Below are 22,002 nucleotides of genomic sequence, written 5' to 3'. Positions count from 1 at the left end.
CCCTCCCCCAGCTAATCACTAATGCTAATTGTTAAATAGAGTGTCAGGTTGAAATTAGAAATGTCTGCTACTGTACAGAAGCATGGGGCTTGGCACCCTGAGGCACCTTTTACAGTGTCCCCTGTAAGAAGTTGTTTCACTGGATGCAGACAGCCTGTGGCTGTTGACAAGGCGGCCATCTTAACCTCTCCTCCATGAGGAAGAGGACCTCCCCTACAGTTCTTTTCCTTTTCTTCTCAAGACCATGAATGTATGATTTTCTACTTTTTTTTAACGCCTGCTATGTTAGCTTCCCCTGAGGTGAACACTGCTATGTGTGTGACATCTGTCAGTTGTGCGCGTGTGTGTGTGTGTGTGTTTGTTTGTCACCTCTCTCTGTGTGTGAAGGAACAAGCCCAACCTGATCTGTGAGGTCGTTACTCTGCAGTTTACTGACACATTTCTTGCACACGCACTCAATTGTCCTTTTTGTCACACTGTGTCTCGAATGTTAACATACTATCTTCAGAAAGTTACCGTGGTGTTCAGAGGGTTAATGTGGTGTTCAGGGGGTTAACATTGTGTTCAGTGGGTTAACGTTGTTTTTCAGAGGGTTAACATTGTGTTCAGAGAGTTAACCTTGTGTTCAGAGAGTTAACCTTGTGTTCAGAGGGTTAACATTGTGTTCAGAGGGTTAATGTGGTGTTCAGTGGGTTAACATTGTGTTCAGTGGTTTAACATTGTGGTTTGAGGGTTAATGTGGTGTTCAGTGCGTTAACATGGTGTTTGGAGATCAACATAATGTGTTCATAGGGTTAACATAACATGTTAAGAGGTTTAACCTTGTGTTCAGAGGGTTGACATGTTGTTCATAGGGTTAACATAACCTGTTCATAGGGTTAACATAACGTGTTCAGAGGTTTAACCTTGTGTTCATAGGGTTAACATAATACGTTCAAAGGTTTAACATTGTGTTTAGAGGGTGAACATGGTGTTCAGAGGTTAACATAATATTTTCATAGAGTTAACGTAATGCATTCAGAGGTTTAACATTGTGTTCAGAGGATTATCATTGTGTTCAGAGGATTAACATGGTGTTCAGAGGATTAACATTGTGTTCATAGGGTTAACATAACCTGTTTAGAGGGTTAACATAACATGTTCATAGGTTTAAAATTGTGTTCAGAGGGTTACTCTGTTGGTCAGTGTCGTTGGTGTGTGTGAGTGTAATCATGCTTTCTGGGGTGGTTAGAGAGCTGATTTGCGTACATATTGACATACACACACACACACACACACACACACACACACACACACCAATCCTCTGTTGCACACACTGACACAATGCAGACCTCGATGACAAGAAAGGCATCTCCTGTCATGTACAAACAGACAGATATAATGAACACACATTATAAGGGTTCTCCCAGCAGGCACCAGATGTTGTCATCAGTCCCCTGGTCTGTCCCATCAACTGACCTCTTGTTATCAGTCCCCTGGTCTGTACCATCAACTGACCTCTTGTCATCAGTCCCCTGGTCTGTCCCATCAACTGACCTCTTGTCATCAGTCCCCTGGTCTGTACCATCAACTGACCTCTTGTCATCAGTCCCCTGGTCTGTACCATTAACTGACCTCTTGTCATCAGTCCCCTGGTCTGTCCCATCAACTGACCTCTTGTCATCAGTCCCCTGGTCTGTACCATCAACTGACCTCTTGTCATCAGTCCCCTGGTCTGTCCCATCAACTGACCTCTTGTCATCAGTCCCCTGGTCTGTACCATCAACTGACCTCTTGTCATCAGTCCCCTGGTCTGTACCATCAACTGACCTCTTGTCATCAGTCCCCTGGTCTGTACCATCAACTGACCTCTTGTCATCAGTCCCCTGGTCTGTACCATCAACTGACCTCTTGTCATCAGTCCCCTGGTCTGTACCATCAACTGATCTCTTGTCATCAGTCCCCTGGTCTATCCCATCACCTGACCTCTGGCTGATCCTCACCAAGCGCTGGGGTGTGTGTGGTATTGTGTTTTTATGGATATCTGTTGTTGTTCAGTATTATTTCTAGTAGGGGTGTGATGGTAAAGCTGTTAATACTGATCCACCGTACAGAAGAGCTTGGTTCGGTCGCCACTCTGACCCTGAATACTAGAGCGCTATTTTATGGCCCTGCACATTCCATGAACATCCCTCTCACAACTATTTCAGGTGACGGTTAGGAACGACCTCACTATGAGTCTCAAACAAGTGCATCTGGGGTGTATTCATTTGGCCAAACCCTTTTGGTTGGAAAACGTTTATTTAAACACAACGAAACAGTGGGACCTTTTTTTTTTATCTTATATGGCAGACTGACAGTCCCTAGTCTGTCTGTCTCTTTCTTCATACTTCTAAAACCTGGAGCCTAAACCATAGAGACAGATAATTATTGTGTCATAACGCTGATCTGAGGTCAGTTTGTGGATTAGATCAGGATAGATCTGAAGTAAAGTCTTCTCAGTGTATGTTGAGGGAGCATCACTCTGGCCTATAAGCGCTGAGTCTACTCTCTACCCATTAGCCTTTGCTCTCATCGCTATTGGCAGGATAGTGCGTGGCCATGGCGACGGATTCTCCTCTCCAACTTGCCAAGAGGGACACCCCGGCAGCGATCCATCATGCATGCAAGGACAAAATACATAGAGAGAGAGAGATTGAGAGATAAAGAGAGAGAGAGCTGATGGAGACACCATGGAGCCCTGTCCCTGGCAGCCCACTGAGAGAGCTAATTAGCCAACTACAACCCTACACACTCCATCAGAGGGAGGGGGGGTGAGACAGAGAGGACAGAGAATGAGTAGTGGGGGGGAGGAGGAGTATAGCCTACCAAACAGTAGTTGTAGTGTTCTGGTGGTGGTGGAGTGAGGTTAGGTGGAGCCAGCTCGAGAAGCTCCAGCCTGGCCCTGGTGTGGAACCATGTCTTCCTGGTGTGGAACCATGTCTTCCTGGTGTGGAACCATGTCTTCCTGGTGTGGAACCATGTCTCAGTCTGGGTTCATGTGTTTGTGTTGCCTGTGTTTTTCGACGACTGTGGCTGTGTCCTTGAGTGTCGTTATCTGTGTCTGGATCTACCTGTGTGTGGGTGCGTGTTGGGACCCTCCACGATGGGTGCAGGTGCAGGCTGTACCACTCTGAGCTCTCAGCTCTGGGCTGCCTGCCGTCAGCCTGAGGAACAGCTGGGCTGGGGCTGGCTCCACCGACAGGGGACCACTGGAACCATCTCCCCTCACAGAGACGCCTCCAAGAGCAGACAGCCACTCAGTCACCAGGCCAAGTCCCTGGCTCAGACAGACAGACAGACATTTTAACATGGCTTGGGAGAGGATGGGAGAGAAGAGTAAACGGTGAGGGGAAGGAAAGGACAGAGCTCTGAAGAACAGCTCGTCCCTGTACCCAGGAGGCAGTTTAACACTGTGTGTGTGCGTGTTAAGCAACCGCCCCCCGTCCCCCATTAGTCTGTACTTTAATGGCGAGCCAGGCAGGTAGCTGTGGAGAGATGGGGAGGGGGGGCTGTGAATGAATACAGACAGAAATGGAAGCAGGGCTGGTGGATAATCCCCCAGATGGCACTGGACTGACACCAAGACTGCCCTCCTCTCATGTAGGTGGCCATTCACCAAACAAAGGTCCAAATAAGCATACAGTACCCAGACAAGGTGACCTTGCAGCAGTTTTGGACCGGTTCTGATCATTTCTATCTGCAGCTCAGTGTGAGTTCCTGCCTGCTCCCGGATTCAGCTTCGGTCTCCCCACTCAGGATGCCGGGCTGCAATGTGTGAAATCTGTCATGTCATTTGCATAAGGAGTGCCAGCTTGGATTTCCCGGGCTGTCAGGAGACATTATGGATCTGCTGTGGCTCCGAGGGACTGGGCCCACGTGGGGCACCTGACGACCCGGTACCACACAACTGGGGCTTTCTTCTGCCTGTGGCGTTCCCGTGTGGATGTGCTGGAAGCAAAACCACTTTCCAATGGTCACAGGGGGCTGGAAAACCCTCTGTCTGAAAGCTACGGCCTAAGCAAGTCTGCACACGTTTGAATGGTGTCTGATGCAGCCAGGACCTTTTGGAGAAACGTCTCCGTTATCACCCACATGAAATGGTGGCGATTTAATGCTGTCGTATTTATTTTACAGTCGTATATTTATTTTACGAACACTGTAATGGTAAAAGACCTCTGCCAACTAATAGCGACGCTTATGTTTGGAGAAGTTGTGTTCCTTCTGTCAGTTTGAGAAACTTTATGCCTTGTAATTGTGGTATGTATTTTTAAAAGAGGGGAAGCCAGAGCACATTGTGTTAACATGGAGAGGCATGGGAGCAGCACTCTGACATGGTGGGGGTGCAGCTGAGTGTGTGTCAGAGAGCTGTCCCCTGGTGCTGCCTGCTGTCTGTAATGTAGGTGAATGGAGGCCTGGAGTCTAATGACAGAGCACTGGCATACAGACACTCACAATGCTATTGACATCCACCAGTACCATCTCTCTCTGTTTCTGTCTCCCTACCTTTCGCACTGCATCCCCTTGCTTTTGCGTACACAGCTGCCCTCTTCATCTGTTATCCTCTTTTGCTCAGCAGCCTTATAGGTGCCATGGCCTTCTCCATGATGTGGATGTGACAGTCCAATAAAGGCCTTGGTGTAGGCGCACACACACACACACACACACACCCACGCGCGCGGTTGCGCGGACACACACATACACACGCAAACAGACACGACACGCCTTGGGCTGTATCTCTTCTGATGTCAAACAGGCCTTGATCCACCAGAGCAGGTTTATCTTGGTTTAACTGGAAGTGTGTGTTCATGTGCAGGGTTTTAACGTGTACCCAGTGGAGTGTGTCCATTTTACTGTACTTATCAACATGCTTATCATCATCGCAACCAGTAATACAGGTTCCGCCCTGGAGCTGCCGGTGGTGTCCGTGCTCTCTTTAACCCCAGTAAGGTGACTTATTGCGGGGCAAAATCCTCTAATGTCCCTGCCTCTGCCTGGAGCCTAGGTCTTTGCAGAGGCTTGGGTCATGGAGAGCAGCAGGGATCCTGGCTAAGCAGAGGCACCTGTCTGTGTGGTTCAGGGGGTCAGGTCACTCGTGCTGCTTCACCCCTGACCCCTCTTCCTCAGTCTCATACCCGGGTTTGACCTCGAAGGGGGTCTACCCTTCATGACTTAAGTAGCTCCTAGCATGTAGCCCTAATGTTATTCTCTTTCACCAGTATTAGTACTGCTAAAATGTAGCCGCAATGCTAGAATGTTTCATCATTATTTCTGTACGTAATATTGAAATGAACAAATGATCAGGTTGAGACTGTTTCTGGGTGGCTCACTGGGTTCTTAGTAAAGAGTCCATCAAAACTGGCCTGGATTAGCCATGACCATGCTCAGTTACACAAAACAATTGTAGTGTTGAGTAGAAGAGCAGTATCTGCCGCAAACTAGTAGTAGTTTAAGAAAATATTTATTTGCCACATGTGTCTGGCTGTGTACTGCTGTCTACAGTTATATTGCACTCTTACTGTAATTTTTTTAATGGACTGGGTTGGGTTCATGTTAGGGATATCTGATCCTAGATCTGGGGTTTACCTCTGTTAGGGCTTGACTGGGTTGGGTTCATGTTAGGGAAATCTGATCCTAGATCTGGGGTTTACCTCTGTTAGGGCTTGACTGGGTTGGGTTCATGTTAGGGAAATCTGATCCTAGATCTGGGGTTTACCTCTGTTAGGGCTGGACTGGGTTGGGTTCATGTTAGGGATATCTGATCCTAGATCTGGGGTTTACCTCTGTTAGGGCTTGACTGGGTTGGGTTCATGTTAGGGAAATCTGATCCTAGATCTGGGGTTTACCTCCATTAGGGCTGGACTGGGTTGGGTTCATGTTAGGGTAATCTGATCCTAGATCTGGGGTTTACCTCTGTTAGGGCTTGACTGGGTTGGGATCATGTTAGGGTAATCTGATCCTAGGTCTGGGGTTTACCTCTGTTAGGGCTGGACTGGGTTGGGATCATGTTAGGGTAATCTGATCCTAGATCTGGGGTTTACCTCTGTTAGGGCTTGACTGGGTTGGGATCATGTTAGGGAAATGTGATCCTAGATCTGGGGTTTACCTCTGTTAGGGCTGGACTGGATTGGGTTCATGTTAGGGAAATCTGATCCTAGATCTGGGGTTTACCTCTGTTAGGGCTGGACTGGGTTGAGCTGAGCCAAGCAGCTGGATCTCATAGATACGCTGGTGTCTGTATGCCTGCCTGTGTGCGTGTGTGTGTGTGTGTGTGTGTGCATGTGCGTGTGTTTGTGTGTATGTGCGTGTGTTTGTGTGTGCGTGCGTGTGTGTGTTTGTGTGTGCGTGCGTGTGTGTGTGTGTCTTCAGTGGTTGTAGTGAGCTGATAACGTTAGTCAAATCCCTTCCTGGTTAAAGATTAACAGCCTCTAGAGCTGCAGAGTATTATCTCTACACTGGCCAGGGTACAGGGGAGCCAAGAGGATTTACCCTGTCATACAGAGTGTGTGTGTGTGTGTGTGTGTGTCTGAATTCCACACAGAAAGAGGGCCAAACCGTGTGTGTTAATTTTTTGGGGGTGTCCGCATATTGTTGGTGATTGTCTTTTCTCACATCACTGACATTGTCTCTACTGTATGTCAGTGAGTCCTCAGTGGTGTGTTTGTGCGTTCGTTTGTGAGCACAAGCTTTCTCACACCTGCGTGTGTGTGTGTATGTGTGTGTATGTGTGTAAGTAATCTTCATTCCTCCTGAAAGCTTTGTTACGTTTTCCCTGAGGGCAGGGAAGCCTAGAAAGGGTTACGTGTGTTAAAGGCCTTGGCTGGCGTTTAACTGAGCCCTTTAAGCCCTTTATAATAAAGCTATTGAGAACAGAGATTTAACCCCTTGAACTGCTGAAGCCAGTTTCAAATGATTGGCTGTGTTTTAACACCAATAACACATGGCCACTAACTTAATGATAATCTAATAACATTGTATTGAATTGGTCTTTGTCTGTAACTGGTCCTGTATGCCGGGATGCTGTTCAGTCAAGGTTAAGTCTGCTATAACCTAATGTGCCTGTGGTCTTCAGGGCATGTCACCTGTATGAAACTCACTGTGGAAGTGCTGCTGTAACTCTCTTTATCTCTGTGGCACAGCACCACCTGCTGGATCAATAAAACCTAACATTTAGGAAGGACGTAATTCACTGGAAGCCTTTCTGAATAGCTCAGGGCCTTTTTTAATTTGTGGCGGGTGGTGATGACGCGTTGGGTTGCATTAGGACTTTCATGGAAGACATTATCCTCATGACTCATGGTGTGTCTATATGACCAATAATGTTTACTGTAGCTATTTAGTAAGGGATTTGGCATTTTGTCCTGAATTTAGCATTTCACTTAACCAGTTAGAATACCAATTTTTTTGGATGCTGTTGGAGTGGACTGTTTAGTCAGGTATGTAGTTATTTAAGTTATGTAGTAGAAGTGGTTGGTTGTGTGTCTCTCTTGGTTATCTTATCATTATGACAGCTGTGTTGTGTCCTGTAATCCACTTCATAAGGATTGTCTGGGTTAATCCTGTTTCACTGTGTGTTTGTGTGTGTGTGCGTGCGCGCGCGCGCTCGCGCATGTAGGATGCTGTGCTGGGGGCTGATGGGAAAATGAGCCTCCCTAAATTCCCCCTCCCCCAACAGATTCCCTGTGTTGCTTCCTCCATGGGCTCCTCTCTTTCCAGTTCATGCAAACAGGAACACTGAAATCCATTGATCCACTCCTTTACACTGGGGGCTATTTGACTGACACACACACACACAGATACTGAACATACACATATTCTGTGTATACAGTGTATATACAGTACAAGTCAAAAGTATTGAAACACTTAGCCATTTGAGTGATGTATATATATGTGTGTGTGTATATATATATATATATATCGGTGTTGGTCAAATATATATATACACACACAGATACTCTCTGTTTCCCCTGACCACTGATGCATGGTGATGTTGTGTCTCCGTTGTCTGAGACCATTCACACAGTTGTACTTCAAAGTAATCCCACATCCTGACAATGGATGTAGTCACAATGGATATAGTCCCATGTCCCCTGCGGACCTGTGGTTTGGACCTGTGGTTTGGACCAACGTCTCTGTCAAGCGGGGTAGGGATGCGAATGGAATGTATTGTCATTTTGTGTAATACTGCCCACTGCCACTAGAGGGCTGTCACACAGGGCCACAGGGCTGTTCTCTCAGTATGTGGTTTTTCACACGTAGCTTCTAGTGAAAAACCACACTATGACAGGCACAAAAGATTGTCACTTCTCAAAAAAAACCTCATATAGAGGTTAAAGAGAAAGATACAAAGTGAGAGAGGCAGACAGAGGTAGAGAGAGAGAGACAGGAAAGGAGAGGATAAGGGTTCTCTCTATTTTCTCAGAAGAGACAGACTGTGAGTTTTAGTCAGAATTAGGCTTTGTTGGAGAAGTGGCCCTTGGCACTATACTGACCACCATATTGCTTATTCCTGGGATATGCTCTATGCTTTTTCTCTCTTTATCTACCTTTCTCTCTCTCACCTCGCTATTTATCTCTCCTCCCTGTCTTCACATTCGGAGAAACATTGCGAGCGACAGAAGGAGGAAATGACTAAAGAAACGACTCATTCACACCCCAGCAATGAGGAGGAGGGAAAGGAGGGAGGAGGGGAAGTCAAACCCACAGTTTTAACCTTTAGCTGTCTGGCCCGATATAACCCACTTCTTATATTCATAGTAATATTATTCAATAGAACCCGCTTGTTACTCCATGTGCTCATTGTTATATTGATAAATAGAACCCTCTTCTAATGTATATACTCATAGTAATACAGATACATCGAATCCACTTGTTACAGTGTAATAATGCAGTATTTGGTGTGCGTTGCATTCGTATATGTGGATGTATATTATGAAGGCCTCTATTGACATTGGTAATGTGTGGTATAAAGTATTGGTAGTGTGTGGTATAAAGGTCTCTACTGACTCTGACCGGTGTAGTGTGTGGTATAAAATCTCTACTGACCCTGACAGTTGAGTGTAGTGTGTGGTCTAAAGGTCTCTGCTGACTCTGACAGTTAAGTGTAGCGTGTGGTATAAAGTATTGGTAGTGTGTGGTATAAAGGTCTCTACTGACTCTGACAGTTAAGTGTAGCGTGTGGTATAAAGTATTGGTAGTGTGTGGTATAAAGGTCTCTACTGACTCTGACAGTTAAGTGTAGCGTGTGGTATAAAGTATTGGTAGTGTGTGGTATAAAGGTCTCTACTGACTCTGACAGTTAAGTGTAGCGTGTGGTATAAAGTATTGGTAGTGTGTGGTATAAAGGTCTCTACTGACTCTGACAGTTAAGTGTAGTGTGTGGTATAAAGGTCTCTGCTGACTCTGACAGTTAAGTGTAGCGTGTGGTATAAAGTATTGGTAGTGTGTGGTATAAAGGTCTCTGCTGACTCTGACAGTTAAGTGTAGCGTGTGGTATAAAGTATTGGTAGTGTTTGGTCTAAAGGTCTCTGCTGACTCTGACAGTTAAGTGTAGCGTGTGGTATAAAGTATTGGTAGTGTTTGGTCTAAAGGTCTCTGCTGACTCTGACAGTTAAGTGTAGTGTGTGGTATAAAGGTCTCTACTGACTCTGACAGTTAAGTGTAGCGTGTGGTTTAAAGTATTGGTAGTGTGTGGTATAAAGGTCTCTACTGACTCTGACAGTTAAGTGTAGCGTGTGGTATAAAGTATTGGTAGTGTGTGGTATAAAGGTCTCTACTGACTCTGACAGTTAAGTGTAGCGTGTGGTATAAAGTATTGGTAGTGTGTGGTATAAAGGTCTCTACTGACTCTGACAGTTACGTGTAGCGTGTGGTATAAAGTATTGGTAGTGTGTGGTATAAAGGTCTCTACTGACTCTGACAGTTAAGTGTAGCGTGTGCTCTTGGTTGGTGATAAGAGGACGGATCAAAGCTGTTTTCTCTCCCACTGGAAGCCAAGCTGTCGGATCTCAACATGAGCCTGGCTGTGTTTGTTTAGTTTGCTAAAATGTGTGTCGGTGGAGGGGTGTGGACACACAGAGATGAGGTGTGTGTGTTAGCAGTGTGGCTGGGGGGGCCATGTCTGAGTAACACAGGCTAGAACAAGCCAAACCTTAGCCTCTGGCATTCTGTCTCTGTCTTTCTCCTCTCCCTCTTCCTCTTTCTCTCTGTTGTTTCTTTTTCTCTCTCTTCCCACTCTCTACTCCTCGTCCTCTCTTCCTGCCTCTCTCTCAATTCATGTATATTCAAAGCAGCTTTATTGGCATTGGAAATGTTTAGTTTAAATTGCCCGAGCAAGTGAAAAATAAGGAAAAATAATCAAAATGAATAATTAACAACTGAAATAAAGACTCTGAAAGAAAATATTCTACACACAAGGATAAAGGAATTGAAATGGATTGTTATGCTGTTAACACTCTCTCCAAATATCTGACGGTCTTTCTCTCTGTCTCTGTCTTTCTATTTTAGTTTCAATTAAAAGGGCCGTATTGGCATTGGAAACATTTATTTACACCAAGTGGAAAATAAAATCGGCTATAATAAATAACTCTGCCTCTTTGTCTATCAGTTTCTCTATCTGTGTATCTTTCCCTCTCTTGCACACTATCTCTCCATTTCGGTGTCTGTCTTTCTTTCCCCTCTTGGCTATCTAACTGCCAGAGGGAGGAGGGAACAGGGGAGGGGGGAGGGAGGAGGGGAGGGTGTCAGCGCCTCACATATTTAAGCCCCCCCCCTCTCTCTCCGGCAGAGGGGTCAGATGTGATGACCAGGGCTGTGTGTGGAAGAAGAGGCAGCTGACACACACAGCCAGCCCTTCCCTCCATCTCTCCTCCCCCTCCCCCACTCCCCTTGGCAGGGCATGCATGCCTCTGTTATCTCCCAATGGCTGAGGAATTATAGGTTGAGAGGGGAAGAGCAGGAGGGGGGGAGGAGGCGGGAGGTCATGTGACATCGCAGCAGCTGCTAGGCTTAGAATTTCTGTTTTCACTCGGCGAGAGAGCGGGGGTGAGAGAGGAGGGTGAGAGAGGAGGGTGAGGAGCGTAGAGCAAGAGGGAGAGAGAGCAGAGATAGGCAGTGTGGCGTTGCTTTGTTAGATAAGCTCCAAACGCTCTTTGTGAGCGACCGATCGAGCGCAGTAAAGAAAGGACAGCAGAGGGAGGAAGGGAAGAAAACAGAGAAAGAGGAGAAGGGGGGGAGAGGAGGAGTAGAAGATGGTTGGTCTCCTGGCTATGTCTCTGTGCTGGGCTTGGCTGAAGATGCAGCGATGGGAGAACCAGGGAGCTCCAGTCCTTTGTGCAGTAAGGAGATTCCGCACCCAACACGCCTTTCTTTCTGCTACTCTGAGGGGGGTGGAGAACCGGCGGCTAGCCCTCTGTATGTGTGTCTGTGTATCTGTGAGAGAGAGGGAGAGATGGGTGTGTATGTGTTTGTGGGAGAGGGAGGGGTAAGAAGGATGGGTGAGTGTGTGCGTGTGTGTGCGCTAACAGAATGGCTCTGTTTCTTACTGCATATATTGTGAATTCCTCTAGCAGTAGATTATTATATTATTATCTTCAAATTCCTGGTTTAAACATACAACGCTGTCTCTCTTCTTTAAAAAAACCCTCAGGCTGCGTATGTGTGTAAATACTTGTACAGGTGTGTGTGTGTTTGTGTGTGTTTCTATATATGTGTGTGTGTGTGTGTGTGAGAAGAGGTGGGGGGAAGCAGGGCTTCAGAGTCGTGATGAGGTCACAGCAGTGAACTTAGCGGTCGCTGTTTGCGTGCTCATCTTCTTGCGCACGCTTGTGTGTGCGTCCGGCTGTTGCTGTGTGTGTGTGTGTGTGTTTGTGTGGAAAGAGTGAGCTCATTGTTAATTTCATTATTAATTGCGTTGCCTGGGGTTCACTGGGAGTCCAGTGGGTGAATGGGAGGTTATGGGCAGGACAGACCCAGAGGTGTTGTTACTCCTGTCCCCATGACCCTCCACTTCACTGATCCCCTGACATCTTCTGTTCCACTCCAGCACACACACACACACACACAGTGATGCCCCTCCATCCTCTCTCTGGAGAGCGGAGAGTGGGTCTTTTAATAGACCTGTCCATGCTCTGGGGTGGACCTATATATAACTCTACTGTCTAATACTGCTATTATTACTGAATGCCACCCTGCCTGACTCAATGTGTGTGTGTGTGTGGGTGGGTGACTGAGAGTAACTGTGGTGTGTGTTTTTGGCTACAGAAGGTATCTATGATATTGATGAGAGTCTCTGTATTGAGACACACCTTTCAACTGTGACTGCTGGGCTTTTGGGTGAAGGGACATTCAGTGGTGTGTTTTTCTTACTTAAATTCTTCATTTCATTAGTTTGCAATGTAATGTTTAGAAAGAGGATGTGTGTGCGCGTCTGTTCAGGGATACTCTCTCGGTCACTCAAGGATTCCATGGATACTAAGGCTGTCGTCAGAGTGTCCCCTTACACCCCCAAACTGAGAGACCCCCACTCTCCTAACCCCTACAGAGTGCTCGTAAATCTGACACTGAAAAACTGTCTTCATAGTTCACCACCACACAGCAGAAGAGAGAGAGACCTATGGAAAGAAAGAGTGAAAGAGAGAGAGAGAGACCTATGGAAAGAAAGAGTGAAAGAGAGAGAGAGAGACCTATGGAAAGAGTGAAAGAGAGAGAGAGAGAGAGCAAGAGGGCATCCTCAGAGCACCACGCAAAACTCCAGATACTGCATGCAGAACAGATACAGGACTGTACCCACTGATAATAATTTACGTAATGGAACGCGATTCACAAACCTTCCATGACAATGAAGGTCGACCTTCCTCAACTGCAGAGAGTAGAACCTGTTGAAGATCACCCTACACGTTCAGAGTGTGTATGGTCACCACTTGAAAGAGTGTGTATGGTCGCCAGTTGAAAGAGTGTGTATGGTCGCCAGTTGAAAGAGTGTGTATGGTCATGGATTGCATACGTTTGTATTGTTTTTGCAGGATTTGTAGTCAGACAAGGGCGATCAAAGCATATCATGAGAAAAGAAAAAGTGAAATATTTGACAGCCAACAATTGAACCAATAATTCAATATGCCACGAGATGTGTGACCTGATGCCAAAACACTGACCATCCAGTGGTGTAGAAACGACTGTAAAGAAGACCAATGTTGATATTGAGAGGAAGAAATAGAGAGAGAGAGAGAGAGAGAGAGAGAGAGAGAGACTAATGACGAGGTCACTACAGAAGTCTGCAGCACACGTCCATTTCCTGTTAGGCTTGGAATTGAAATGTCTATTTGCACATGATCTGATGCATCTGTCCAAAAAACCAAGGAGAGCCTTCAGTAGCCCCTATGTGTTCTGGGCAAATCAAACTTAGGCCCTGACAGTTAATCTCAGGAAGGCAGAAATAATGGTTTTCCCAAAAGTGCCAGGACCACGGTGTTGGCCTAGATCAAACAAACACAGGAGGTGAGTTCAACAAGGCTGTGAATGACATGAAATGAGAAAGCCCTTCTACGCCGTCAAACTGAATATGAAACTCCACATCTATGGTTGTGAGGTCTGGGGTCCACTGGCCTACCAAGGATTCACTAATTGGGACAAACCAACAGTTGAGACTCTGGACGCAGAATTAGAAGTAACCCCAGAATACAACACAATCCCCCAAATAATAGAGCTGAACTAGACAATACCCACTAAATATCACAATCCCATTATTATTTGTGTCAAATTACATTTGGAATGTATCCATCCCTTTTTTCGTGTGTTTAATGTTTACTTCTTTAATTGAAAAGAGAGAATGAGAATAGAGGGAGGGAAGCAAGGGAACCTTGGACAGAGGAACATAAATTGATGTGTAGTGGTGAGAAGTCGTGTGCTGTACATAGTGCTAAACTACAGTATAGAGTTACTTCAACGAGCCAGTTCACTGATGCTGCTATATCATTAGTAACATTGTGCAGTGATGATATGCTCTTCAATTAAGACTGGACACATTATGACTTTATAATGCCTCATTATATTTATCTGTGATTCAGTAAGCAAACAAACAACAATGGACACATTAATACAGCTTCTGAAGATGTGTGTGAATCAGAGTGGTGATAACTAGTGGTATTCTAAACTGTAAAATCACCAGGATGACCATAATAATGGTGATGATATTTACTGTAAAATCACCAGGATGACCATAATAATGGTGATGATATTTAGTGTAAAATCACCAAGATGATCATAATAATGGTGATGATCAGCGCAGTGCAATCACCAGCTTGAGAAAAATAATGGTAATAATCTTCACAATCACCAGGATGTCTATATTAATGGTAATGATCTTTAAAATCACCAGGATGTCTAAAATAATGGTGGGGATCATGTGTAATTTATCATGATGGTTCTGATGAAGCTGGTCTTGCACATATACTATACAGGATATCAAACCATTCACGGTTCTCCTATGGTTCTTCTGGCCTCAGTTGGAGCATGCTCAGTTAAGCTGCTGTGTGGTCTGAGGTAGACAGACAGAATGGCCCCTGCGAGGTGGAGGTTAACACACCCTGTAACCTTCGACCTTTACCCCCCAAGTCCCCTCCCCCAGCTGTCACAGACACACAGACAGCCCTGGACTCTGGCTGATTCTCAGCTCTCACGTGTGTGTGTGTGTGTGCGGGTGTGTTTTTCAGCATCCAGTGGGTTGTACCACTGGGGGGTTTGTAGTATGTCAGCAGCACCAGCCTAAACCCTCAACTGACAACCGTCCACCACATCAGCTAGTCTGACAGACTGCCAGTCATCTCCAGACACTTTGAAATGTCTTTCTAAATGACACGCATGAGTCTACTGTCTCTCTCTTACCCTCTCCCTCCCCTCTCTTCTCTCTTCAGGCATGAGCCATGAGCCAAAGTCACCTTCCTTAGGAATGATCTCCACGGCAACTCGTACCACGGCGACGGTCAGCCCCCTCACCCCATCGCCCCTCAGTGGATCCATCGTAGCCAATGGGAGCCAGGCGGCCCAGTCCGCACACTCGGGATTTGCTGCCGCACTCCGTAAGCTGGCCAAACAGGCCGAGGAGCCCCGTGGTAAGGACTGCGTGATGATGGAGATAGTGTTTCTAATGTTTAGCAGGAGTATCTTAATGTTACCTCTATTATTTACCATTATTATTATTAATACTATTATTTTTACCATTCCTCTGGTTAACTCTTCCAAGTTGCTAGTGTCAGCTCTTCTCCCTATGGCCTGACCTTCCCCCTTCTGCTCCTTCCACCTTGAGGCTAAGCTCATTCACAAACCGGCTGTCCTCGTGGACCCTGACCTCTGACCCATAACCCCTGTAACCTAACCCCTCACAACCCTGACTCAGAAGTCTCTGAGCTGCCTGCGCAATGTGTGCACATTTTGTCTGTGTTTGTGTGTGTGTGTGTGTTTTTTTTAGCTGCTAATAGTAGTGTAGGGATTTTCACACTGAATTGAATTAGCTAGGCTCCCCTGGGAGAACTGGACAGTGAACAGTCATGCTAGCTGACCCATTTAGGAGCCAGTGCTCAGTCTGCGTGCTTTTGTGTGTGTGTGCGCATGTATGTTTGTGTCATCTCTCTGTTCACTAGGAGTAGAATAGCAGCCATTCTCATCACCCCTTTAGCCTCCCAGGTCATTCCTGACGTTGGTTTGATTGGAAAGGTTTTGTATCTAGATGTCTTGGACCTTGAATGTTGTGTATTCAGACAGACAGTGTGATGTTGTTGTGTGTTCAGACAGACAGTGTGATGTTGTTGTGTGTTCAGACAGGCAGTTGGATGTTGTTGTGTGTTCAGACAGACAGTTGGATGTTGTTGTGTGTTCAGACAGACAGTTGGATGTTGTTGTGTTTTCAGAGCAAGGTCAGATGTTGGTCACATCAACAAGGCTGCTGTTCTGCAGTTTCAACACAGATACACTATTCTCTGTAGTGGTTGTCTGGCTGTGTGGCATTGGTCAGCAACCCATTGAGGCATTTCTACTCAGTGCTGTGTGAAACAATGGCTCTGGTCAGCCTTGGTATGTGTGCACGTCTTTCCCCTATCCACACATACAGTGACCCTCACTGGTCCTACTTGGGTCTCCCTGGGTCTCTCTTTCCTCCCTGGGTCTCTCTTTACTCCCTGGGTCTCTCTGTCTTCCCTGGGTCTCACTATCCTCCCTGGGTCTCTCTGTCCTCCCTGGGTCTCTCTGTCCTCCCTGGGTCTCTCTGTCTTCCCTGGGTCTCTCTATCCTCCCTGGGTCTCTCTGTCCTCCCTGGGTCTCTCTGTCTTCCATGGGTCTCTCTATCCTCCCTGGGTCTCTCTGTCCTCCCTGGGTCTCTCTGTCTTCCATGGGTCTCTCTGTCTTCCCTGGGTCTCACTATCCTCCCTGGGTCTCTCTGTCTTCCATGGGTCTCTCTATCCTCCCTGGGTCTCTCTGTCCTCCCTGGGTCTCTCTGTCTTCCATGGGTCTCTCTGTCTTCCCTGGGTCTCACTATCCTCCCTGGGTCTCTCTGTCTTCCCTGGGTCTCACTATCCTCCCTGGGTCTCTCTGTCTTCCCTGGGTCTCACTATCCTCCCTGGGTCTCTCTAACTCCCTGGGTCTCTCTGTTCTCACAGGGTCTCTCTGTCCTCCCATGGATCTCTCTGTCCTCCCTGGGTCTCTCTGTCCTCCCTGGGCCCCCCTTCTCTAAAATGAGAAGAGTGACCTCATGAATCCAGTCCCTCTCTCCCCTTTACCTCCTTTTCTTCCTCTCTTTGTCTTTCCGTTACACCCTGTTTCTCTCAATCTCCTTTTCTTTTTCTCCAGTTCTCACATACTTGCCCATCTATCAGACTCAGTCCCTCTCTCACTCGCTCATATTTCTCTTAGTTTCCTTCCTATTCTCTCACTTTCTCGCTTACATCTTCTTGTACTTGTTCTTTATTTCTCTCTCTGTACTTCCTAGCCTTCAACACATCTAACTGCAACATCGCCGCCTTCGTCTGTCTCGCTGTATCATCAGTACCAATATCGGTCTCTGTCTCATCTCTGCCTCCGTCAGTCTCACTCTCATTTCTTCCAATATCAGTCTCGCTGTCTCATCTCTGCCTCTGTCTAAATATCTATCTCATCTCTGCCTCTGTCTAAATATCTGTCTCATCTCTGCCTCTGTCTAGATATCTGTCTCATCTCTGCCTCTGTCTAAATATCTGTCTCATCTCTGCCTCTGTCTAAATATCTGTCACATCTCTATCAATATTGTTCTCCCTGTCTCATCTCTGCCTCTGTCTGTCTCACTGTCTGCCTCAACCAAGTGTCGGTATGTGCGTGTGTACATGTACATTTGTTGCTCTTTTCAGTGAATCTGTGGGAGGTGCAGGAACACTCATACACACACCAACACACACATACACTGTCAAGGCATTTATTTTGCCAACCATACCAGAAAAGTCCCTCTGTTATTTTCAGCCTAGCTGAGGGCAGTGTCTGCCTGGCGGGTATAGGTAAAGACACAGTGTGAGAGTGTGTGAGTCATAGAATCCACCTCCAGTGGTAAAGCCAGACATGGACCCCATGCTGTCCGTGTTGATAGCCTTCGCTGGGGTGGGTGGGCACCAGTGTAGGGCTCTGCTGGAACATCCGCTTAGCGACTTTAACAATATTTGTAGACAAGCCCCCATTCACACACACTGTGTCGCACACAGACATTTTTCCAGGGGGGACATAAACATTGTTGGGTGAAGTGAAAGCTAAAACAACTATAGCTGACGTAAAGGTTGAGAAGATAGGCTTGGCCCCTGCATTTAAGAAACACCTCCTAAAATGTTGAATTTCAGTTGTCAAACGGAAACCTTCATCGGCAACAGCAACAAACAACAGCATACAGGGGCACTGGGCAAACCCCAAGTAATTTCCTGGGGCCTACAATTCTACATAGTTCACTAGATTTCTGTGGGAATCAAGTGAAAAAACAAGCACTCAATTGTGTGGGAATCATTCTGCCATTTATTTTTATGTTTGTATATACAAAAATATAGTTTTACAGCCACTGTATGTTTGTTGATCAAAGGTGAGCATAGCTAATTCCCTATAAAGGGAAAGTTGGTTTGAATGTGGATATGAGGTTATAGGATCTGTTTGTCTGGTTACGGTAAAGATGCTGGTTAAGTTTTGGTAATAAACCTAAAATGATCTCTTGCCCTTGGTCCTAATGAGCCTCTCAGGCCCTTACATATGCAATAACAGAAACACACACATATATACACACACACACACACACACACACATGTTCCTGTCTAATGAGTAGCTCTCTGTAATGAGTGTTGTTGTGAAGAGGGGAGGTGATGGAGACTGAGAGTATATACAGTACACACCCAAGACACACACTCAGGACAACACACACACAAAGCACACCATGCAGGGCACACGTTTTATCCTTGAGCGTCAATGCATATGAAATACCTTTTTAATGTTTGAATCCTCTTTGAATGTTTATTTGTTTGGTCCGTTCAACGTTTTCTGAATATGCATGCGTGTGCTTCTGTGTGTGTGTCTGTTCGTTCACGTGTGTTTTTGGGTCCAAAGGCCTCCTTGTATCTTGAAGCTCAGGGTTTGCTTAGACAGCAGGGCAGCATGTCTCTGACCTAACCATCTGGAGTACACACACACGTGTGTGTGTGTGTGTGTGTGTGTGTGTGTGTGTGTGTGTGTGTGTGTGTGTGTGTGTGTGTGTGTGTGTGTGTGTGAACCCTCCATGTTATGTCCATGAAACACTCACCAACAAACAAGTTTCCTCAGGGAGACGTAGAAACCATCCTCTTCCTCTCTCTCCCTTTCCATCTCCAGTTATCTCTCTGCTCTCTCTCACTCACCCAGTCTCCCTCCCGCTTTCACACTCCCACCCCCTTCCCATTTCCTTTCTCAGTTTAATATAATTTCCATGTAAAGGGCTGTGTTTGCAAGTCAATATTTGTTAACATTGCAGAAGCAAATTAAAAACTAAAAAATAATAAATAACAAAAGTGACAAAAAACCTATTACACATGCAAAGATATTGGTATATTCATTCACGAGTAGTGGGTGTAACCCTAAGCGTTTCCCTGCATGCATCCATGGAGGTTTTGCGTTTAAGTCTGAAGATACCTTTGCCACGTTCTGCGTCCGCAGTCAATTGGAGGCATGTTGTGAATTCTGTCACCTCTGTTTGGAACAGGAGAGATGTCCATGTCTATTCTTCACCACTAACATCTCCATCCACAACCTCGTAACAATGCTACCATTATCATCATGAAACTACTTATATTACCATAAGCTTCATGACTAGCAAGAACCATGGCAATAATAACTATAATATAATAGCAACATAGCGAGTGTTAATAACATTAATAATTAGAGCTTATTGATACAGACAGCGAGACAGTCACTAAGTGTCCCTCAGGCCATGCCAGGCGAATCCACATTTTGCTGCAAGAGCTGTTGCTCCTGTGCCTGTGACTATTGTCTGTTATTCATCTAGGATTAATAATCAAAAATGTGGAATACATTGAATATAGAACATTTCTTTTGTGATCGGAAGAGGATGTGTATCTCTGCAACTCCCTTGCACGTGGTGACTATACACTCCTCTGTGATTAGCCATGTCTTTTGTTGTCTTGTTCTATAACCATTTGGTGGTCACTGTGCCTGTCTTTGGTCAGGACTTGTTTCTGTTTTGGTATCTCTGACAGAGTAGAACTATTCTGCTCATTTGTATTTTCTATCTATTTCTGTCCTCCACAGGGTTTGCCTGTGTGTTTTGGATAACATGGTTAGTCAGAGTTTTTAACAGCTGACATAGGGGACTTTTTCAGGGTTCTGCTCTATCTCTGTATCACACAGTCATTCAAAGCAACAAACACCATAAGCAATAACACACACACTGACACACATAAAAACATGAAACACACTCCTGTTGTTTCCCCTCCCCCCGCGCCCTGACGCAGTTTGGGGCTTTGTGCTGTGTTGCTGGTGCGTGGCAGAGGCTCTGTGTGTGTGTGTGTGTGTGTATGTGTGTGTTTGGGGTGGGGTTATGGCATATGGAAGCAGGGTTGGCTTGGTGCTGCTATGCACACCAGGTGTGAAATGGACTGTTTAATTAAGTGCTGATGTTGGTCTAATACAGGCACAGGGGGAGGAAGAGGGGGAGGAGGAGAACAGCTTGCCTGCTCCCTGGCAGGGCTGTTGGTGTGGAGGTGAGGGGGAGAGTCTGGGGGTTTGAAGACATGGGGCTTGGCACTGTTTGTTGGAGTGTAGCGCGGGCAAGATCAGGTTTGTGGGTTGAGTTCCCGAATGGATAACGTTCCCTGAATGTTTGTCCCCTTGGATGAAAGTGTCTGGTGAAGGATCATGTCTTTATTTGTTTGACGGGGCTGGAGGTTGGAGGACAAGATGCTTGGGCTGTGCAGGGCTTTGTGGGTGTGTGTTAGAGGGTGTGTGCGTCTGTGTGCGTTCCCGTGCGCGTGCATTCATCCTGTGTGTCCCAGTCCCCCTGTGAGGGTCATCCTGGGCGGTCAAGCATGGAGGCAGTCTGAAAGAGGGATTGGTAATGGAGAAGCCAATGGAGAGAGGAGTTACACATTAATCACACACAGCCACAGACAGAGACAGCGCTGAAACACACACACACGCGGGGACACACACGCAGACCGAGACAGCGCTGAAACACACACACACGCGCGGGGGGACACACGCAGACTGAGACAGCGCTGAAACACACGCAGGGACACACACCCACGGACCGAGACAGTGCTGAAACTCACACACACACAAGCAGTGACAGAGGAGTGCTCCCTCTCTCTCCCTCTGTTTATATGGCTCTACAGAGTGGATCAGATCTGGACTCTCCGTCTGGCCTGTGTTCTTTGATCCACCACTAGAGGGCAGATAACTGGCCTTCTGGTGTCACTGTGGATCTGCATATGGCACTGTGACTCTAGTTTGGTGCCACTCAGATGGCCTGCATATTAATCCTCCATCTGCCTGTCAACTAGCACTGTCACCAAAAGAGGAATTAGGAGGGGAGTTGAATGTACTGGAAAGAGGGACGGAGAGAGCCTACTATAGGCTTTGTAAGGTGCTGGATATCTATGATTAAACACACACACACACATACACACTACACCCCTCACAGACTGTTTAGCGATCAGGCCCTATTCCCTCACTCCTTAACTGGCTGTAACTGTTGTAAATCTGTTTATGAAAAATGTATGGCATCCCTGAAAGATCTCTGCTCTGGAGGCAGACTGTTTGAAGAACAGAGGCGGAAGGGATGTGTGTAAAGAGGGTTGGGAGGGAGGATGGAGAGTGAATAGCTGAACAGGCTGGAATTGGCTCGGGAGGATGCACTGTATGAACAGTATCCGGTGAAAGTAGCAGTGTATGGACAGTATTCAGTGAAAGTAGCAGTGTATGGACAGTATTCAGTGAAAGTAGCAGTGTATGGACAGCATCCAGTGAAGGTGGCAATGTATGGACAGTATTCAGTGAAAGTAGCAGTGTATGGACAGCATCCAGTGAATGTGGCAGTGTATGGACAATATCCAGTGAAAGTAGCAATGTATGGACAGTATCCAGTGAAGGTGGCAGTTTATGGACAGTATCTAGTGGAGGAAGTGATGGATGGGGCCTGTGTGGGTGGAAGGAGTTGTACAGAGGTTATGATATAAGATTCTAGAGGAGGACTAATGAGGGAATACCAACCCCTCCTCCCCCTGCTACTACCTGCTGCTCCTCCTGCTTTCACTCAATTATTCAGCATGTGTCCCACTCCCACTCTACATCTCCACGCTCCACCAATGCACACACGAACACAGGGACGGGGGGGCGGCTGGGAGGGTGGAGGACGGACCCATGGTGTGTTACAGTCTGAAATACTGGGATCATTCTTCATTTCTGATCCATCTCTTTTATCTCTCATTTTCTCTCTCTCCTCATTCC

General features: G+C 46.4%; 1 protein-coding gene across 5 annotated transcripts in view; it reads left to right on the top strand.

The window, feature by feature from the left end:
* gse1 (Gse1 coiled-coil protein) overlaps positions 1 to 22,002 on the top strand; it is a 280,494-nt gene that overhangs the window by 224,358 nt on the left and 34,134 nt on the right. For 4 of the 5 annotated variants that reach the window (XM_034295844.1, XM_029123909.2, XM_029123911.2 and 1 more), the window contains one exon: positions 14,928 to 15,125. In XM_034295844.1, the coding sequence (XP_034151735.1) occupies positions 14,928 to 15,125 (198 nt within the window). Of the gene's footprint in view, positions 1 to 11,057; positions 11,355 to 14,927; positions 15,126 to 22,002 lie in introns of those variants that run through there. The other variant, XM_029123910.2, reaches the window with a different exon arrangement.

This window comes from Esox lucius, chromosome 2 (assembly GCF_011004845.1).
Source record: "Esox lucius isolate fEsoLuc1 chromosome 2, fEsoLuc1.pri, whole genome shotgun sequence".
Lineage (NCBI taxonomy): Eukaryota > Metazoa > Chordata > Actinopteri > Esociformes > Esocidae > Esox > Esox lucius.
The sequence above is the reverse complement of the archived record's forward strand: the minus strand, read 5'-3'. Positions and strand labels throughout refer to the sequence as shown.